The 22,368-nt window shown below is 33.4% G+C and overlaps 1 protein-coding gene across 3 annotated transcripts in view; it reads right to left on the bottom strand.

The window, feature by feature from the left end:
* The window catches only part of SKAP2 (src kinase associated phosphoprotein 2), a 170,861-nt gene that overhangs the window by 125,418 nt on the left and 23,075 nt on the right, over positions 1-22,368 (bottom strand). For all 3 annotated transcript variants that reach the window (XM_029233503.1, XM_029233505.1, XM_029233504.1), the window contains exons 2-4: positions 20,429-20,534; positions 19,790-19,815; positions 12,271-12,378 (exon numbers count right to left, since the gene is read on the bottom strand). In XM_029233503.1, coding sequence (XP_029089336.1) covers positions 12,271-12,378; positions 19,790-19,815; positions 20,429-20,534 — 240 coding nt within the window. The remainder of the gene's footprint in view (positions 1-12,270; positions 12,379-19,789; positions 19,816-20,428; positions 20,535-22,368) is intronic.

A 22,368-nucleotide genomic window follows, 5' to 3' on the forward strand; every position in this document is an offset into this window, starting at 1 on the left:
TCTCAGTACTCCTTCAAGCTCAACAGACTTAATGTTTCTTGTCCTTTTTATAGATGGCCTCACATCCTTGAGAAAAGAATCTAAATGTCAGGGTTCACCTTAGGTCTCATGGTGAAATCTACTGTTGGTCCTTCCCCATATCCCCTCTGGGTACTTACTCTCCCTTGTCCCTTGCCTCCACTGTCAAGGTGACCAACAAGCCTCTAGTCAGGTCCTTCTTATGCGTGCGCTCCCCAGAAGGGTGCCCATCCCTGTCTCTCTTCCCCACTTCAGCTCCCCTCCCACAGCAAACCAAATTTTTATTTGTCTTCTGAGACATTCCTCACAGCTCTTATCTCTACTTGCTTAATCCATTACCTACTTGCTTTACCCATTATTACCTCTGTTAAATACGACAATTGATGACCCAAAGTAGCAGTAAGTTGGTCAACTCTCTTTCCTCTGCTCATCTTAAAAGCAGTGACTTGTCTTATTAATACCCCAGTCTAACAAAATAAACTGTAAAATTTGTTGAATTAAACTTTTATTCCATGTAGCACTCTGCCTAAAGCATACAACATTGTTACCCTCTCTCACTACTTATATTTAAAAAAATCAATTCTTCACCTCCTAAAAGACACATTCTCTTTTATAAAGAAATCCTATTGTAAGCATATTAGAAGTTTATGGCATACATTTATCCCAGAACATAGGGCCCAGGACACCAATACCAAAACAAGTCCTATTCAATGAAAGAAATATATGCGTATTTTTTTCCCCATGGTAAGACATTTTACTATTTTTTGATATTAAAATATTATTTTTTATTAACTTCCTTTGGTGTTAAAAAAAAAAGTGATGGGCATGTTCAAAATAGTGTGGCTTACAGGTGGTATTAGAAAGTGAGGAGGAGCTTTTGAAGACATTTAAACAAACTGACACCAAAGCACATCTCTGAGATGAAATTACTTTTCTGAGAGTCTTTAAATATTACACTATCTTTTTCTGCTTTTTACGCATGGAAAATAACTAGACGGTATCCAAATTACATTAACATTTTCTCTAGATATTCCAAATGAAAAGCTTCGAGGCAGCATCTTTGCTTCAATGACAGCCAAACTTGGAGACTGCTCTCAGAACTTTCATATAAAATATATTTAAATATCTCATTATGACATTGGAACTTGAAAGTATATCAAGAAAAATGGAATTAGAATCCCTAAAATTTCCTCAATAGTGAAAATAGACCTAATATATAAATTAAAACATGACTGTGACTATGGATGAAGATATACAGAAAGGTATAAGATATAAAAAGATATAAGACTTCCAAAAAAATAACCAAAAATCAGAAGGATGGGAGATGAAGATACTGAGACTACTGTAATTAATTCTCTCTCTGACCCTAGATCAATTCTTCTAACTGTGATAAAGGACCAGTTTCCCCCACAAGACATCACAACATCACAAATTAATACTTTGGTTAAAAATATGTATATACATATAGGTATATATGTATGTATTTTATATATAATATGAATTACTAGAAAAAATAATGATCACATATTTGGATAATGCAGGAATGTCAAAATGCTATAAACATTTCTAAGTGCTTAATCTCAATTTCTGTACTTATATTGTTGCAGACCAGTAGCAAACAGATCACAGACTCAGATCAGTCTGCAGACTACACACTGAGTAGCACTGCTTAGATAATTCATGTTGCTCCCTTATGTCTCAGTTCCCTTATCTGGCAAGACTCCTAGGTTTAGTGACTGACATATAGGAAGAAAAACAACACAAAACACACACACACACACACACACACACACACACACACACACATGTCCTTACAAAGGAGGAGAAACAAATTCAAAGAAACAAACCAACTTCTTTCTTGAAAGCTAAAAATAGTGACCATTTTTCTGAGATGATCACCCCAGCACCCCTTAGATCCCACCACAACTATACACTAACAAAATCTAGCCCAAAAAAGTCAGAATATCAACAAAATAATTTACTTGGACTGTATGTTCTCTGAAATAATTTGTTAAAGTAAAACTGATGTGAAAGAAGAGCCATATGATTATTCATTTATACGTGTAATGCAGCAAACCTTACTGCATTTACATTTCAAAAGGCATAGATGATATTGCTAAATGAGGGGATTGATATCTTATGCAACAACACAAAGCAAGAATTCTTTTTTAAATTATGTTAAAGGCTACAGAATTTGAGAGTTCACTGAGCTGAATAAAGCACAGCAAGAAAATTACTTTTTGCCATCTGCACAGTTTCTAAAGTATCCACTAAGCAACAATAACATTAAAGGTAGGCTAGGGTATGTCCCTGTTTCAATTAGTATATTAATCTCACAATTCTTTAAAGAACACAGTATTTTGAGAAATAACTTAGCCTCAAGTTAAGAACACCTTAAGAACTTACACCTTAAGGTGTAAGAACTTAAGTTCTTACAGAACTGGAGAAAATATTTACAAATCATATATCTCATAAGAGACTGGTAGCTAGAGTTCTCTTAGAACTTAACAATAAAAAGACAGCCCAACTGAAATATGGAAAAATGATTTGACTAGGCCTACTCCAGAGAAGATATACAAAAGGCCAATAAGCATATGAAAAGATGATCAACATCATTAGTCATTAGAGAAATGCAAATCAAAACCACAATGAGATACCACTGAACACCCCCTAGGATGGCTAAAATAAAGACAGACAATAACAAGTGTTGAAGAGGATGTGGAGAAGTGGAAACCTTCACACATTGCTGGTGGGGACATAAAATGGTATATGGCACTTTGGAAAATAGTTTGACAATTTCTCAAAAAGTTAAACTTAGAGTTAACGTAGGACCCAGCAGTTCTACTCCAAGGTACAGTATATAGTTAGAAGAAATGAAGACATACACAAAAACTTGTACATACATGTTCACTCTGGCATTATTAATAATAGCTAAGAAGAAGAAACAACTCAAAAAATCATCAACTAGGGACTTCCCTCGTGGCACAGTGGTTAAGCCTCTGTGCTCCCAATGCAGGGGGCGTGGGTTCAATCCCTGGTCAAGGAACTAGATCCCACATGCATGCCACAACTAAGGAGCCCTTCTGCCGCAACTAAGACCTGGCACAACCAAATAAATAAATAAAATAAATATTAAAAAAAAAATCATCAACTGATGAATGGACAAACAAAATGTGGCATACCCATACAAGTGAAGCATTATTGGGAATGCAGTACCGCTGTGTGCTGCAACACGAATGAACCTTGAAAACGCTATGCTAAGTAAAAGAAGCCAGGCACAAAAGGCCACATACTGTGTGATTCCATTTACATGAAATGTCCAGACCAGGCAAATCTATGCAGAAAGAAAGTAGATTTGTGGTTGCCTAGGCCCATGAGGTGGGGAGGGGGGCCTAGATTTGGGGAAAATGGGGAGTGACTGTTCATAGTACAGGGTTTCTTTTTTGTGGCAATGAAAATTTTCTAAAATTAATCGGGGTGATGCTTGTTCAACTCTGTGAATATATTAAAAACTACTGAATTGTATATTTTAAATGGGTAGATTCTATGGTTATATTATTTACATCTCAATAAAGCTAATTTTTAAAAAAGAATAAGAATCCTAGACTCTACCCCCAAACTGTTGATGGACTCTATAAAATCAAAGTCATCCTCTTTAACTAATAAGTGCATGTGTTCTCAAGAGCCATAATTTTAGAAGGTTTAATAAAGGAATTGCTTTAATCTTACCCCCAATTCTGTACCAAAAAAAGGAGGAAAGGGGTTAAAAACCTGTAACTAGAAATGAAATAAAAGCATTCAACTTCTGCCTCAGTAATGTCCTACTTCTTTTGACAACTGGGGGTCCCAGTCTGCCTCTGTGCTCCTCACTAACATGTAGGCAGGCTGCCTCCAAGCAAGCCTTGCCCACTTTACTCACAACCCCCAATCAGACCTCCCATTCAAAGGAAATGGCTTTCAGGATATAGGCACGCAAAAGCAAAGGAACCCCTCACAAATTACCTACACTATGCTCATAAACAGGAATAATAGCCAAGGCTGTCCAGACCTTTGAGGGAAACCAATAACATGAAGGAAAAGGACCAATGATTAAAATGCAACTTGTAGACAAAGCACAGTCAGCTTAGAGTTAGAGAATCAAACATAAATATTATAGATCTTAACAATGCAAAAATAATTTAATGAACAAATTTGGAATTTAAGAGTGGAAAGAGAGATGGAAGGAAAGCTGGGTGCACTGCTTTCCGCATACTTACTAACAAAGAGTCAATAGCCACCTTCTGAGGTTGGTGCATTGCAAAATAAGAAGAACGTTACTTAAGTCAAAAGCAAGCACAAAAAGAAGTAAAAATAAAATAATAAAAAATCGGGAGGTGGAAGTGGGAAAGGAGGTGTGCAGAATCATCCATCATAGAGGGAGTCAACAGATTCTGTTCAAGGTTGATCAGACAAGAACTAGAAGTAGTGTGCCCAAAGTTACTATAGTAGCTAGAGAAGAAACTGTAACAAGTGGCTGCCTCTGGGGTTAGGGCGGGGTGGAAAAGGAGGCTTTTACATTTTATTGTATACCCTTCCGATCATTTTTATTTTTAACCAGATGTATGTCTCTTGTAAGTAGGAAAAAAACTAGTCTAATTTTTTAAGGAGCATGGCATAGAAGGATCAAAGGAGTTGAAGTTTGCTACTTCTAAGTTGGATATGATAGTCAACTTTTTGAGTCTCAGTTTCCACAACAGCAAAATAGGGAAAATGTCTCCCTCGTGGGGTAGTTCTGAGTCAATTAAAGGAAATAATGTAGATGAAAGAATCTGGTTCAGTGTCAGACATATTTCTCAATAAATATTACTTAAAGATGGTTCAATCCCCTTTCCTTCCTAAGATGCTACCTCAAGCACCAGCACAGTCACTTCTAAGGAATTTGTCTCAGAGGAAGGGAGCTCTCTGTGGAATCATGTGCCAGGCTAGCATGCCTTCCTCGAAAATCAAGTGGGTCAGTCTATGGTCTTAACCTTTGCTTTTCAACGTTTAAACTCTTAATTCACACTTTGGTGCAGTTGCGAACAGGACACACAACTGAAAACAGGAAGCTATACATTGTGACTTCTCCAAACAAAGACCAGAGGCCAAATCCAAATATATATAGCAAGAAAGATAAGTCTGTTACGTGCCTAAATTTTATAAGATACAGTGTTCTGCAACAGCCAAAAATATCTTTACCATTGGCCCAGTGCTGATACCTAAAGATCTGTGAGTGGGACTTGACCTCCCTTGGGTTAAGGTATTCCTCTATTAACATGCAAACTTTCCTAGGGGTAATTTATCAAAGCCTTTCCAATGTACTTAACTGAGAATTTGATTTGAGGGGGGAAACAGATTCAAAAATGGGACAACTACCGACAGACAGTAGTGTCGGGAAGGGGCCCTGTGCAGTGTGCTGAGGGACCACAGACGAGTACAGGAAGTAAAGAATCTTTTTTACCTACTTCAAGGGATTGCTTAGCGCCATGCCTAGTACACACCTGCACATTCAGCCCAAGTGCAATGGCTCACCCTTCTTTTCAGCCACAAAGGCCAAGGTAATAAACACAATTAGAACAGAGCTTCTCAAACTTTAATGTGTACATAGGGATCTTGTTTAAATGCTAATTCAGATTCAGTAGGTATGGGTGGGGACAGAGATTTAGCATTTTGAACAAGCTCCCAGGTGACACTGTTGCAGTTGGTCTGCAGTCCATACTTTGGGTAGGAAGGGGCTAAAAGAATCCCTTCCTTTTCAGTGCAATGTCTACTACTCTAACCCTGGCTCTTCTCAACACCCTCTGAACCAAAAGCAACAGTATCTTAGCTGGGGAAGAGGCAAACTATAGTGGTTTTGAGAGCAGAGCCGGGTCCTTGGAGTCAGACAGACATGAATTCAAATTTCAGTTCTGCCACTTATATGACCTTCATTTGACCTCTCTGTCCCTGAATTTCCTCCGTTGTCAAATAGTGATGATATCTACCACACAGAGAGGCTGTCAAGATTCAGAATAATGTAGCAAGACACTTAGCTTGCTGCCTCCACTAGATGGTCTCTTTGCCTTGACTCATCCAACAATTAACTGCCAGGACCATCTCCCTCAAATATGCATTCATCACATCAGTCTATTGCTTCAGGGATCTCTTACTGACTACCAGATCAAAGGTAAACTCCTTAGCTTGGTATTCAGCTCTTATTGTCCCTCATTTGCTTACCTCTAAGACCCACTGCGCTCCTTCCTATTCAACATCACCTCTGGTTATTACCTTCTCCAGGCAAATCACCTCTGTGCCACCATTAAATTTACTAATTCTGAAATGTGGACACAAGCATTTGGAGATCTAGGGAACTTCTAACCAATCACCTGGTCCAAACTCTTCATTTCACAAATCAGAAAGTAAAAATCCAGAGAGGCTAAGTGACTTGACCTTGACAACAAAATGATTACCAATCAGTATGAAAACCTGGTTTTTGGACTTCTACTCTAAATGTTCTTTTCAACAGATTTTCCCACTTTCTCTCTAGCAAACTTCAGGAACCATGCAAAACTCACTTTTAAAAAAAGGCCCTCCATTTACAATTTACTCTACAACCTCTCAGAACGTAGGCATAAAGTTTATGTTTTGGTTTATTCAACATGATGCCAAAACATATGACTGACTCAGTCAACAAATAAGGGAAGAAAATCAATGATACCAATTATTTGCCTTGGTACAGGCCAAATCAATTCAATATTTTAACACATACTAGTTACTATTTTCGGAATCTGCCTTGTTAAAACTTAGATTGCTGATAGGTGGCTATCTTCTCTTTCCAACTGGATTACAAGTCTCTTGAACACAGGAATTTTTTTTCTTCATCTTTGAATTCCCCATTACCTTGCCAAGGTACCTTGTTCCTTTCTTCATGAATTGTGTAAATAACTGCTAATTTACTGTATTAAAAATGCATTATTTTTCATAATTTGAGTTTTATTACCTTTGCAATATTTCTTATCTAGCCCATTTTGTTATAGTCTTATTTGCCCACTTTGTTTTATAGTGATGTATTTTCCCATTCAATGGCATAAAAATCAAAAAGATGATTCTCAGTGGCTATGTGTTTTTATTTTATTCAGATATGCCTTTGTAATCATAAAAATATTTTACATCTGTGTATACTTTATATCTCCAATCACACAATATATATCTTGAGTGTAAAAACATGTTTTCTACTTTTTTATCATTTCTCCAAACTATAACCCCTCACGTCTACCAAAGTACCTGAAGCTAGGCTATACACATTACAGAAGGACTAAAATAATCATTGTTCTTATACTGCTATAACACAAGCTAGCAATTGGTATATTAAAGGAACCCAAAAAAAAGTTAAAAAAAAAAAAAACCACACAAGTGCAACAATATGTTATGTATACAAAGATATGTGTAAGTTGCAAACTAATCTAAATTCTCAGAATAAAATACAAAAATATGATTTTTATTATCAAAAACCACATGATACTATAGTTGGTTACCCTAAATGGGAAGTAATTGAAAGAACCTTGTTTTTCCTGGTTTTAAATATTATTTCACATTCTACTGGAGCCCAGAGAAAAGTAAAACATCTATTGCTTGGCTTGTACTAGAACTGATTAGTGCTACACCTAACTTTACGCACAAAAAAATCTTCCTCAAAAGTCGGTGTCTATCATAAAGCAGAAACTAACACACCATTGTAAAGCAATTATACCCAATAAAGGTGTTAAAAAAAAATGTGTAATGTGTAAACATTTATCCATTAAATTTATATTTATGCACATGGATGGATTTATATCTAAGCTTGTTGTAGATGCATTGTAAGAGTTCATTATTTATAGGCATCATGGAGATAATCCTTAAAGTAATCCTTTGGAATAAGTGATCTACATGTTCTATAAGTTCAAGTTTTCATATATTGTATTCCTTAAAGAAAACGAATACCAAAAAAGAAGAAAACATCATCTACTATTATAAATTATGATCAAAAGAGCATAGCCTTTTTTCTTAATCTCAAACTTTAAAAATAGTTCCATACGTAAACCAGTATTTTTTCATACAAACCTATGTTCTTGTAATGCTCACAGTTTTTAGTAACCTATATTACTTGGGAATTTTTAGTTAAGAAGATACCAGGGGCTTCCCTGGTGGCGCAGTGGTTGAGAGTCCGCCTGCCGATGCAGGGGACACGGGTTCGTGCCCCGGTCCGGGAAGATCCCACATGCTGCGGAGCGGCTGGGCCTGTGAGCCATGGCCGCTGAGCCTGCGCGTCCAGAGCCTGTGCTCCTCAATGGGAGAGGCTGCAACAGTGAGAAGCCCGCGTACCGCAAAAAAAAAAAAAAAAAAAAAAAGAAGATACCAGGACAATAAATGACTGTTTTGTATCTTTAGCTTCATTTTAGTCTTCCTATATTCACACCCTAGAGGTTCCAGATTCTTATCCACAAAGTGATTATGGTCTATGACTGAATCAGATTTGTAACAAATGTCTACTGTGATCCTTCAACCTATCATCGATGGGCAGAGCCAATATATGTCTTCTAGCTCACTGAATCCTTTCACCTTACCTTAGGGACTTTCCACAATGCTACACGGTTAGATGCTTGCTTTTACAAATAACGAAAATGAATGAAAAATGATTTCAGAATAGAAAAATGGAAACCCAAATCGTTACGTTGTATCTAAAAGCTACCCTGCATCTACCATCTTAGTGCCTAAACAAACATTCTAACATGTATGACAAGGGATATTCTTTAAGGTTTTGAGTTTCGTTATCTCTAATTTTATCTGATTACTGACATGCACCATTTCTACTAACACTTCAATATATCCAGCCATACAATAGCATAAAACTTCTAATAGTGATCTACAATAGTCTAGAAACCATTATGATTTGTTTTAAGTTTTTCAGAAAAAAATAAAAGCACAAAGCTAATAAAATGAAATTTCTATTAAACATAATTTTTATAAATATTACCAAATCACAATGAAACTAACAGCAGTCATACAATCATTTATAAAATGTATTTTCCCTCAAAAAATAAAAACAAAAAAGTGTTTCCAAAGAGAGACGAGAAAAAATTACAAAGTACAATATTTTTAAGCTACAAGCGTTACAAAAATCTGTCACCATCTACGTTACAATTCTAGTCATCAATAAGGTATTTTGTTTTCAATGCATTATTCAAAAATCAATTATATCAACTCTTTTGTATAGAAAAGCAGCACACCTTTCAGGCAACTAGTATTAATGAGTAGACATGACTATAGAATATCCATCTGTTTCTCTGACAAAGCTGTGGCTACTCTAGTCACTCATTGAAATTCCATTAATCTGGTGTACCAAGGTCCAATGCGAAAATCAAAACTCCATCTAACCCTTTATCAGTTCACAATAACCTACAAGTGAACTCTGCCTGTTAGCATGCAGCAAGTTATGATTTTGCTATCAATCAGGCAGTTGGCCCATAAAAAAAAAAAAAAAAAAAAAAAGGCAGGCTGGAAACAGCGTGTCTGGCAGGGTTTGAAGACTTTGTTTTTGTTTTCTGTTCTCATTTCCTTTCAATTTCTATAGGGTGTCTGGACCTTGTGAGATTATGCATTATTCTCCTTGGCTGTGATTTAATTGCTACCAGCAATCAAGTCGAAGCATCACTGAAGTGTGCTTGAATTTCATTAGAAGATATAACTTATGCTACTTTCCTACAGTACCTAATAAACCATAAAGAAACCAAAACACATATGGCTTGAGGGAATAACTGGAAAATTAGGTAGCCATTTGGGAACTGAATGAACTTTTGAACCAGAGGAACAGAGAAAAAGAAATATTAAAGGAAAAGACAAACTTAGAATGCACACAGAGATGTGCAGGTTTGACCTTTATAGTACCTTGAAAATTACATTAGCATTATGAAAAATACATATCATGTTTGTAGTTTATAATCCATCAAAGTTCAGATACTTTGTTAGTGCCTACCATAAGGTAAAAGTCAAAAGGACAAAACAACAATCTGATTTGACAAAAGGCCTTTTGGTGACCTGTGCTAATTTAGTTATACTTGTTGTTAAATGCATTATCATTTTATAATTAATATATCATTAGACTAAGGTCACACAATGAAGGAAAATTTATTCAGCAAAGGAAAGAGAACACATATAACGATTAAGCTGCAGGAAGATAAACTAATATGACTAGATGATATTTTAGAGTGGAAATTAAAAGTTCAAGTGGTAGTTTTAAAATTAATTTAGAGTATTCTTAGAAGAAAATGTAAAATTATCAAAAATAGCATTATTTATATACCAAAAATGAATAATACTAAAAGTTAAATTTTCAATCTAAGAATTGCTTACATAAACACTGATGAAAATGCAATATTTAACAAAAATTTAAATGTTACACATAAATATAATTTATTAAATAATATTCAAATATTGATAATGTTTTAGCAATAAATCTTTTTCATGCTATTAATGTATTTTCTTTATATTTGGTTATGAAAACAAACATAATAAATTATTTACTCATAAGAAAAAGACAATAATCCTGTAAATGATTATTTACAGGATTATTTACATGAAATACAACAGCAATTCACTTTTCCTAACAAATCACTGGCTCTCACATATATTTAATTGTTGGATTTCTTAGGTTGTAATTTTTTCAAGATGGCACATAATGCTTCCTGGTACATCAAAATATCTATGCTACTTTGAGAAATCCTGAGCATATATATTCTATGAATATATGCTGTATGTGTATGTATCCATATCTATATATTATCATGAGTATAAGTACTATCTATATATGTATACATACAAACATACTCATTTCTATCTACCAATGTTTTCCAGAGAAGCAAAACAAACCATTGCAATGTGTCTGAAAAATAGTTCAACTCAAATAATAATTCACTGTTTTGCCTGAAAATATTACTTCATCGATTATAAAACATTTTGTAGTAGAAATGCTTTTGAAGATCAGGTTAGAAAGGGTAATGCTCTGTTTCAGAAAATAAGTGTGACTGAAGAAAAATGTGCATCTTTTAAAAAAATAGACAATCTAAGAGAAAGAAATTCTTTCCTTTTAAAAATAGATATTAAATGTTAGCCAAAATGTAAAATTCAACATAAAATGGATATGATTATTGTTGCTACACACTGTACAAAGTTCTGAATATAAAAAAAAGCTTGTGTTGTTCTGAATCAGTGGTTAGAATGTTTATCACTTATGCATGTACTTGACTTATCCCTGTTCTGCAGTAGACATAATTTTATACCTCATAAAAGCAATTTATGTTTCCAAAGGGAATAATCTGGATAACATAAAATGTGGAGTGCTCTGTTGCAGGAAGCATATTTTCATTCAGCAATTGTATTTAGAGATGGAACTGCACAGTTTGATCATCATATAGTGGCAGAAGGCATTATTCATTTCTATGTCTATGTGAAGCTTTGAGTGCCACAAATTAATATGCATGGCTAATTTATCAATACACATTCTTAATTTGTACCTATATATCACCCTTATAGGTCTCTATAATTCAGATGCACTCAACTGGGTGGCATAACAGAGAAAGCACATGCTACACTAAAAACAAGTTTCATAACTTTGGCAAGTTTTTAAAAATTAATAAGAAGTAAATAATCAATTTTATTACCATTTCAATTAATACAAAAAACTATAATATTACTGTGTAATATAGGATATTTTTAAATGACAATCAGAAAAATGAAAATGTATTATTAAAAGAAGCATTTGATGGAAACCTGTCTCAATGAGAGAAGGCAATGTAGGAATAATTAATTTAATATTTTATGAACTCATTTTGTATGAAGTTTTCAGGAAAAAAGAGATCAAAAACCTTCTTCATTATTTATAAAATAATGAAATACAACAAGCCATTAAGCAGCACAATAAAATTAAGCAAGAATCTGATAATATCAAATTAACCAACAAACTTACTGATAATGTTCATACGATGATGCAAGCACTCTCCTAAAAATTCAAGTAAAGAAAATTTCCTAGGAAAAGAAAGAACTACATACTTAGGAAAACCACTAGAGAGAGCTCTTCTGTTCCTTAAAAGGTTCTGGTAAAGGTAAGTTAACTGAAGCCTCTGTGTTTATCTGCTTTCTGACAAGACCACCACCTTTACACATTGCACTGTTTTGTGTTAGAGTGTCAAGAGGTATATTGTATGGGAAAATGTCGCATACCATCAGAGGGGGCCTCATCATCTTTATCATATCTTTCTGAGGCTAATGAAATAGTGTCTGGAAGCCCAGCAAAAGGGTCATCATATTCTTCTCCATCTTCTATATCACCTATAAAAGAATCAGAGAAAAAAAGAATGGATATATGTATACATGTATGTATACCTGAACCACTTTGCTGTACACCTGAAACTAACACAACACAACATTGTAAATCAACTATGCCCCAATATAAAGTAAAAATTAAACTTAAAAATACTATAAAAAAAACAAAAACTAATCAGAGAAAAGTCTTTTATAATTTAGCCATCTTTAAAAGTGTTACTTTGTCAAAGAGGTAAATTTTACTATTAAATTCGGTCACTTTCATGGAAAACCAAAGAAAAATTTTTGAACTAGATAAAAACAGATCCTATTTTAATGTATATTCGCTGTAACTTAGCTAAAGTAAGTTTTTGAAAGTCAGTACACAACTGCTTCTTTCTGTTACAAAAGGATACAACTTCCAAAATTATGATGGTCTCTACAAAGAGGAATTCAAAAAAGTGGAAGCAGGTTAAAACATAGTGTGTAACCAAAACAAACAAAACCAAAATAACAATAACAGCAACCAAGAAAAGCATGGAAAGCACAACCGAGAAAATAATTCAAGTTAATTCCATTTACCTACTCAATAATTGGAAAAATGATGATGAGAAATTGATAATTCAAAGCCATATGAACATTTTATGTTTTCATTAAAAATCACAGATTACATTAGAATAGATTAAAAATACTCAGTTGTGTTTTCAAGAGCAGGAATCTTTTATGGAAAAACTGCTTTAAAACTCATATAAACCTTTTAAATTCAAACAAGGTGATTTACAAACTAGACACTTTCGATTTTGCATTCAGTGATATGTTACTTTATTTTTTCTTGTGTTCTGGCTAGTTTTCTAGATGATTTCCAAATCTTAGGCTGATTGGTTGGCTTGAAGTCATTTAATCCCCACAATAAAATCTTGTGGTTTGGGTTTTTGCCATATACTCATTTAGAATAATTTTTTAAAAGAGTGAATCAAACATTTGCTATATCCCAGTTATATCTAAGCACTCATTCTTCATCCATATTGAACAACAAGGAAAAAGGTATGCTTAATACCATATAAATGATCTGTTAACAATTCAAGTTACTTGTTAAAAATTCAAGAGAAAACCAGCCACCTCACCTAAAAGTCATAGTGAAAAATCTCCATAGGAATCCTAGAGTGCCTATAGTATTACTTTTAGATCATAGTTGCTAGGCAGATCCAGATTAAAGCTACCTGGCTCTCCAAAAGGATATCTGTATCCTCTGACATGCATCTGATGGGTTGCACCCTACTTTCACCATATTTTTGGTAGAGGAAAGAGCCTCTTTCAAGACAACACTTTCAAAATAATAAAAACCAATATTCATATCTACTTTTTAAAATTTTGATATTTTATCAGCATTCATCATCCCTACCCTACCCTGAAAGTAAAGATATCTCCCATCAAGACAATAAGAGCAGAATATAGAGATGACTATCTTATTGTCCTTAGTGATTATACCATTATGTGTACCATATATGGTGATGTTTCTTCCCCAATTAAAATTCCAAGAAACATGTACAAATATTACTCATTCTTTGGATCTTAATTTCTCTTTCTTTCAAGATGTTCAAAGTACTTCTCAGAACATTCAGTGATCCCTTACAATATTTCTCTTATGGAAAGAAGAGTGGTCTGATTTAAAATATGAGGTAAGAGAGAACCTCATAAAAAGTGCTAGTAAAAATATGTTTGAACATAAAATGACAGCTCATGGAATACACAGTAGTAAAGATCACAAAATTCTCAACTGCTCAAAATTGCTAGAATATCCTTATATTCTTAATAAAGTAAGAATTTTTATGTTATGAATTTTCTAAGGATATTTCAAATCATGAACTATAAATCTTGCTATGAAAAAAAAAGTATTAGCACACTTCGACTACATCACCATAACTTAGCACTTAGCCTATTACACTATTAAGAATACAGAAATACAACAATAAAGCTAATGACTCTATGGAAAGGATTTTGAAAAAATTCAGATGCTCATGCTTAAATCTATTGAACTCTGAGTGGAAATAAACAAAAACAATTTTTTGAGTTTTGAAAATCAGAATTAGTTTATTATCCTTTGATAATATCCATTATATATTTTTGTGTATATATCCATGTATGTACACATACACACACACAGCAAAAACATCATTATTAAAGCTATAAATTCAACAATATTTAATGTAAGTTAAGACCGTTCTACGCAAATTAGTCAGTGACATGTTAAAGACCTCTATGGTTTTTGGTTTTGTTCAAAAAATAAGAACACTTTTTGGATTACAGAGTAAAGTGAAATTGTCTTCAATTTACCCATTCTAAGAACTGCAGTTCATTTCAAATGTTGGTTTTTTTAAAAAAAAATACTGTGATATTTATATTTATCTAAGACAAAATAAATTAAGTACTGCTACTGGCCTCATTTCTCCCCTCCCCGCCCCCCCCCCTTTTTAAAGCTTTCCTTGAATTTAACTCAGAAAGTAAAGAATAAGCATCCCTGTGGCATCTGTATAGGGTTATTCCCTTTTTAACTTGCATTAAGTTGAAAAAACACATCATTTTTCAAAATAGTCTTCTTCATTTTACTGTTGTTCCAGTGATGATCCACCCCTTTTCCCCCCTCCCTAATTATATTTTTCAACTCAACAAAGAGCTGCTATATTATAAGGAGCTTTAATTGAACACAGGGGTCGCTGTTGAGCAGTGCAAAGCATTTTTTCTCCCCAGGGGCTGAGTACTTGCAACTATACCTGCAAAGACTTCGATAAATTAAAAGGAAAATGTTCAACTTGTGTTTATGTAATAGAAAACTGAACTCCAAAGCAACAATGGGCATCAGGTAAACGTATCCAATACAATTTACAGACATAATTGAAAGCATTACATCCTAATCAGACATCTAAAAGAAAAGCATGCTCAAATGAAATGTCTACAGAATCATTAGTTGGCAGCCATTCTATTACCATCACACATAATGTCAGTGGTGCCTTGAGCCTGTGCCAATGACAACAGCATAAATTTTGCATCTCATTTCTATGGTCATAAAATTAATGATCAGTTTAAAAATACTTCTTTGTAAAAGTTATTGCGCAAAGAAAAGACATGAATGTGTCCCTGTTATGTACTCAGAAGGATAATTATAGGGTTGTTGCTCATTAATACTGTTTCTTGTTTCCCTAGAAAAGCATTTGATTTATCCCACAACTTTCAAAAGTTTAATTAATGATACAAAGTTAACAGTCTAAAAGACAATGATCCAAGACTTCTTGTCCTGTAATTTCATTGGCAAGTTAAATAACACATCAAAATCAAGGCTTAGGCGTATCACAGCAGCATATTTCTTTGAAAAATATTTTTAAATTTTTAATAGTTGGGTTCAAATTACTATTATCCCTTCTTTTTTATATGGCTCATGGTCAATTAACATTTCCTAAATGCCTGGAGATAAAGCCCAACAGCAATCCAACAGTCATGATCCCACCATTGAAGGTGATTTAACCAATCTACTGCTTGTTTTAGCAAATACAGTTCTATTTTGAACGCAATCAGGTAAACAGTAAACTAAATAATATACCTAAAATTCAGACAATAACCATTCCCTTTTACAGAGAATGAAATGTAAACTTGGTGGGGAAAGTTACTTGAGTCAAAAATATTAATTTCTAATTTTCTACTCAGTTCACTTGTCCAAAATAATTTCTCAAGTGATAATATACAGCTATGAATGGACATAAACATTTAACTTGTCATTTCTTAAGGGAACCTGTAGTTTAATTCTTAAAAATTTGAAAGATTTGAGTCACCACAAATAAGATTCTCTTCATAACTCTTCTACCATAGAAGGCTAATTTACGGCATGCAAACGTGAGGCAGAATTTTAAAGGAAGGACACCATTCCTCAAGTACTACCTTTGAAACAGACTTCTACTACTATAGGCCCCGTAATCTCAAACATGCTTAACACATTTGTATAAGGCCACAGATGGGGGGTGGGGGTAAGGGAGCTGCAAGTTATTTGCTCAGATTTCACTGGGGAGCCAACTTGCAACAGAACATATACTATGTTAGGAAGAGTAAAGGAAACGAAGTTAAACGTCATCCAAACTTCTGATTTTTCTGCTGTTCTCAAGGATTCCATCAGAACAAACTAAAATGGGTCCCTTCTTATCTAACAGCCCTGATACTCAAAAAACTAGTTTAGTCCATAAATAAACTTAATAATACCAATGAGGTCAAAGGAAATTGCTTTCTAAGTAAACCTATTCATATTTAACAATATCAATGGAGTTTTAGGATAAAATCTGCTAAATAAATGTTTTAATTTAGAGGAAAAATATTTTAAAGGAGAAAATGAGAGCTTTTTAGTTATGACATCTAAAGAGAATTGAAAACAATATATTCACATTTTTTTAAAGCTGTAGACACCCATATTTGAAAAATATTCTCTTGAAATATTTGTCTCATGTTAATATGCATACCCTTCCTTTAGTAATTTATGGTTTCCTCAAAGTTTATTTGAAAACTGAATTATAAATCAAGATTTACTAAATCCTCTTGATAAATGAACTTGAATCTGAGAATACACATTAATATAACACTTATTGAACACTGACTATGTGTCATGCATAGGTATCTTCACATTATCTTATTCTATAAAGAAAATAATAATACCAAAATCATCACTGGAGTAAAACAAGCCTAATATAAGGGCAAGATACAACTACAAGTAAAACTTGTTTATCATATACCTAATATATATTAGAAAATTCTATTTTATACTCAGTCAGTAACACCTTTACTCAAGTAGTAATATATTTTCATCCCCAAAATAATTATTTCAAGTCACATTTAAGAGCGCTATGACCTTATGATGTGACAGAGAACAAATTCTGAAATAATCATAATTGTAAAATAATTCTAAAATAAGCATAATTCTAGTGCATGAAGCCTGTATTTAGGAGTATACTTTATATTACTAGGCTACATTGTAACTAAGAATAAAAAACTAGGGTTAGATAGTTATTCTGTCATGTACAATATCTAAAGACTATAAGAAGAGATGTGAGAGGAAAGGAAGGAAGGATAACAGACATCTGTGAACATTAAAGTAACTAATAACTCACTTATTTGAAATAAATAAATGTGAATTAATTCATTTTATTTAAGAACTCTCTTCCAGGTCCTTTTTTCTCCCAATAATGATATTAAAATGGTACTTAACCATCATGTAAAAAAAAAAAATTATGTGAAACAAATAGGAGTATAAAGGTAAAAAGCAGGAAAATAGCCTCTGGTCACCTCATTGTGACCCTATATTGACCTGAGAGAGAGAAAGAGAGGAAAGAGGGGAAACAGCCAAAAGGATTTCTGCCCAGGTCTCCTTGGATGAAGACACTCCAAAAGCCCCAAGAAGAAAATGTAAGAAAAAAAAGAAAAGCAGCATTATCAAAATATACTTAGATGAATTCAATTTATTCAATGTACAGATCTGGTTATTAATAAATTCCTGTTTTTAAAAAATATGTCTTTTGAGCAATTGCTTATTCAACTATTAAGCCTGTACTAACTTCCCTTTACTATTTCTAACAAACTACAGAAATAGTCTTTTTAGAACAGTCGAATTATACTTTGAGGGTAGAATGGCATAAAATTACTCAGCTTCTCATATTTCTCCAAGGTATACATCTAATTTATCCACAGGTTTACTTTTGAGCAGGCACTCTTGGTGATTAGTTAACTCAATACAGCAGTATTGAAATACAAATGACTTATTCAGAGGAAAATGATTATGGGGAATCTCTGAATTCTGTGTTATTTGCACTCTTATTCTAGGCTCATTTTTCAATTTCTATCAAATACTATATAAACTTCCATTCTCCTTAGAGACAAAGAATGTATCTCAGTAATGTAATTTTAATATCCACACACCTGAACAAGTCCTAAACCAGAATACCAAAGGGAAAGTTCCTACCCTATTATTGAATCATATGCAATTCTACATATATGACTTTATACTATCACATTTTCTTAGCTTAAAAATGTTTAACATACAAATAATTAAGTCACAGTGAGAGTCCAATAAGTAACCACTAGAACAAAATGTGCCTTTTAAGAAAAAAGGCAGAATCTGATATGCAATATTTCCCCTATAAACAGTGCACTGTATAAAAGTTATCATAATTCAAATGCATAGATTCATTATTTCTATACTCAACTAAGCAAAATACAACATGATTAAACCCACAGTTTAGGATTCATTATAGAGAACAAAGAAGTAGGTACTTGTGGAGAGGAGGAGTTTCCTGCTCTTCCCTCTATTTAACAGTGTTAAAAAATTTAATACGGAAAAAAATCTCTTCTTATTTCCTCTAATCACAACAATTGTGATGACTTAATGTGAAAAGAAACTGTGGTTTCCTTTTAACTGATTTTAGGTTTGTCTGGTTAAGTAGCTGGTTTATTGAAACCATCATTACTCTCTCACTTATCCGTTGGCAGAGATATGAGTTACTCTGTGGTATCTGCTAACCCCAGTTAGAAGATGCCACACTGCTTCCCCCAAACTCAGAGCCTAGCTTCACATAGTTAACTGACCTCATGTTGTGACCCTCATACCAGCATCCACAGGCTTCAGGTCATGACCTATGAATTAGCATCATGGAAGTGAGGGCCACACCAAGTTTCCCTCGCAGAACTGAAGACATGAAATAGTAGAAACTTCCTACGCCTTTCTGGATTTGGTTTTCAGTTCGCTAAGCAGCTGTCTCTCAAATCTAAAGGAAGACAATCAGCTTACCAGCATTCTCACATATTTCGAAAAATGAAACTGAATCCCCTTCTTTGAAAATGTCTATGGCATATATTTATTCATATCAAAAGAATCACAAGAATAATAAAAACCAGCATTTGAAAAAGATTTTACTCATGCTCTCAAACAAAAGTTGATACTGTTTTTAAACCAATTACCTTTTCAAAACATTACCTATGAGCACCCAGCCACAGGCCCTCCTGCTCCCATGACCACTATAAAGTAATCTCTACAGGGTTAAATGGTGTTAGGTTGGTATCTCGCCTCTGTCTCACAAAATTCTTCCGTGTGTAACTGCACGTATATACCTTTCCTAACAAACTTCTGCCACAATGAACTCTAAGAACCATAAAACCGAAGAATGTTAAACACAGATTTCTGCATGAAAGACTGTGCAAAAGAAGATTGTACAGAGTAGATTCTAGATATGTTTTTTAATTTTATTCTCAGCAGGGGGAGCTAGCACTCTCATCTTTAAAGTCTAAGTATACAACACAGAAATTTAAATTTTGACTCCAGCTATCAAATTTCAATATGTGTTAGATTTTCCTATTGAAAATCTCTGCAAGGAAAAAAAAATGTCAAGTTTGACAAAACTTGAAAATTTACCTTTGCCTTGAAATTCCTGAAGGTAGCTGCAAAATAAAGCAAGAACATTATATTTTAAAATAAAGGTTGACAAATCAAAACAAGATCTAATCAATGGCAATAATTCAAGTCTATTTTAAAATCTATATTGTAAATATAGATTTAGAGAAAAAACTACTTCCTATCCTGAAATGATAATTCCAAAAGGCTTATGGATTTATAATAAAGGTATTTTTAAAGACTTAAGTTACAGTAGTAAAACCAGAATATATCTTTAATACATACAACTTAAATTACATTTATTCATTTGAGTGTCTGGAGGTATCTTCCGTATTTATGTTAAAATTCTCAACCTACCTATGTCTTATCAGTTAGACCAAATATATCCTCAAATAATTAAAATAAACAGTTGGATTTTGCTAGAATGCTTAGAAAAATACATAATCAATAGGCTTCACAAAAAACGGTATTATGATAAGCCTGTCTGTTTTTAAAAACTATTATAGTAGAAATATAGTTTGTCCTTTAAAACTACTTCAAACCAATTAAATTAGAACATAAAAAATTTAATCCCACAATAATCAGTCCTTCATTAAAATGTTAATTACAGCGTTTCTTATAAGTAAGAAATAAGTAATAAAAGGCAAGTAAGTGACTTACATAGACTTTACATCTTTTATCTTCTTAATAAGGGAGTCTCTCTTTTCCTTTGCTTTCTTGGATAAATTTTCCCCTCTCAGTACGTCTGCTACAAATGTTTCAACATCTAAACCATGAAATATAAGAAAAAGGATACAAATTATAGGACAGAATCATTTTTTTGTGAAGACAAACAGGACAATGATTGTTTCTACCCATAAGTGTTAGTATCTGTACAATCTGTTACAGTTTTTTATCAATCCAAAGCATAACAGTTGAAGTATGTTTCAAATACTAAATTGGACAAATCTGTTCACCTCTTAGCTAATAAAATGTGTATGCTCTACTTATGCTTAACACAGCGAATGCTATTTGAATGTTTAGCATCATTAAACCAGGAAGAAGCACGCAAGTTTTAATAAACTATGGTGCCCCATAAACAAATTCTCTGTATAAAAGCAAGTGCAGAGCTTTCATGCATGTTACTATCATTTTTTAGTATTTTGTAAGTTCCTGTATGAACAGGTCATTCACAATATTATATCAATATAAGCTAATGTCTCTGGCGAAGGCATCTTTTTCCCAGTGTAATCAATTTTCAGGTATATGCAGTGCTTAATGCTTTAGAGGAAAAACAAATCCCTTTTGCTAGCCAAGATTCCCAAATCAAACCCTCCTCTTTCCTACCTGCCCCACCTACTCTGGCCAGCTATTCTCAAATAAAAAAGATAATCAGTTGTGTGGTTTTATGTGCTCTTGCTTCCTGCCTTGGCATTACTACCTGGAAATATTTCTTTAAATAAAGGAAAAAGTGGCAAAATAGATTTAGCCACTATTTTAAAATATAGTAACCAAGAGATAAGACTTCTATGGCCTCATATAACATTTTCACAAAGCCTCTTTTTTTTTTTAATTCAGTAAACTTCTAAATTATTCTGCTTTCTAATTCTCTCTGGTATACAATTCCACCAAATCCTTATTGGTTTGACTTTAAAATAGCCCCACTCTTATTGTTCATGAAATACTGTACAAGTTTAAATTAACTTTATATTCAGAATTTCAAATGTCACTTTGAGGTATCTAATGTAGAAGATACCATTAAAATTTTTTCAGTAGGTATGACTATAAACCACCCATATTTCATATTGAAGAGATGTGTATATGTTTTACTTTCTTTTTATTTAACTAATTTGTCTCCTAATTCACACTGATAAAAAGATGGTATCAAAACATACAATAATATTATACTTAATTCAAAGCAGTATAGCAAATAGTCTTTCAACTGTACTTACAATTAGCAACTTAAAACCTAGTATTTGAAATAGAATGTTATAACTGATTTTAAATTCTTGATTACAAAAGTATGTTGATCCAAGGAGTGAAGCTCATTAAACTGTTATTCTATTCATTCATAATAAATTGTGTAAAAGTGATTCTTCACTAAATCAATATAAGTGAAATAATTAAAATTTAGTCTTGGAATAATTTTAAGTAGCTTTCTGGTTTGAAGTCCATCACTGACTAATGTTAAAAGTAACTATCAAAATGAAACAAAAGCAAAATGTCACAGCTTCTCTTTCCTTGAGCTGTCCCTATTTTGAAGAGGGGGACACAGAGACATAATCTAGTACCAGTGCAAATTGGACCCACACTTCTAAAGTGAGTTCAAAATAATGAGACATAAAAAAGCACTCTTCTCTCAACTCTAAATTTTGTATGCATCCAGAGGAGCAAGGCAACCTCTGGACATTCAGATATTAGCTGAAATGGAAAAGATCATTGGCTTCTCTGAGATGGCTCCAACAAATCTACTAAGAAACTGGAGTAAGAGAAGGAGTAGCACCTCTACTGCTGATTCTTTCTTAAAGCCAGACTCAATACTTGGGAGAATCACTGGCATAACGATTGGTAGTTTGCTTAATGTTACTTTCACTCAGTGTTTGTCTTTAATTCCCTCATCC

This window comes from Monodon monoceros, unplaced genomic scaffold (assembly GCF_005190385.1).
Source record: "Monodon monoceros isolate NGI ecotype Baffin Bay Population unplaced genomic scaffold, NGI_Narwhal_1 Super_Scaffold_2, whole genome shotgun sequence".
Taxonomy (NCBI): Eukaryota; Metazoa; Chordata; class Mammalia; order Artiodactyla; family Monodontidae; genus Monodon; species Monodon monoceros.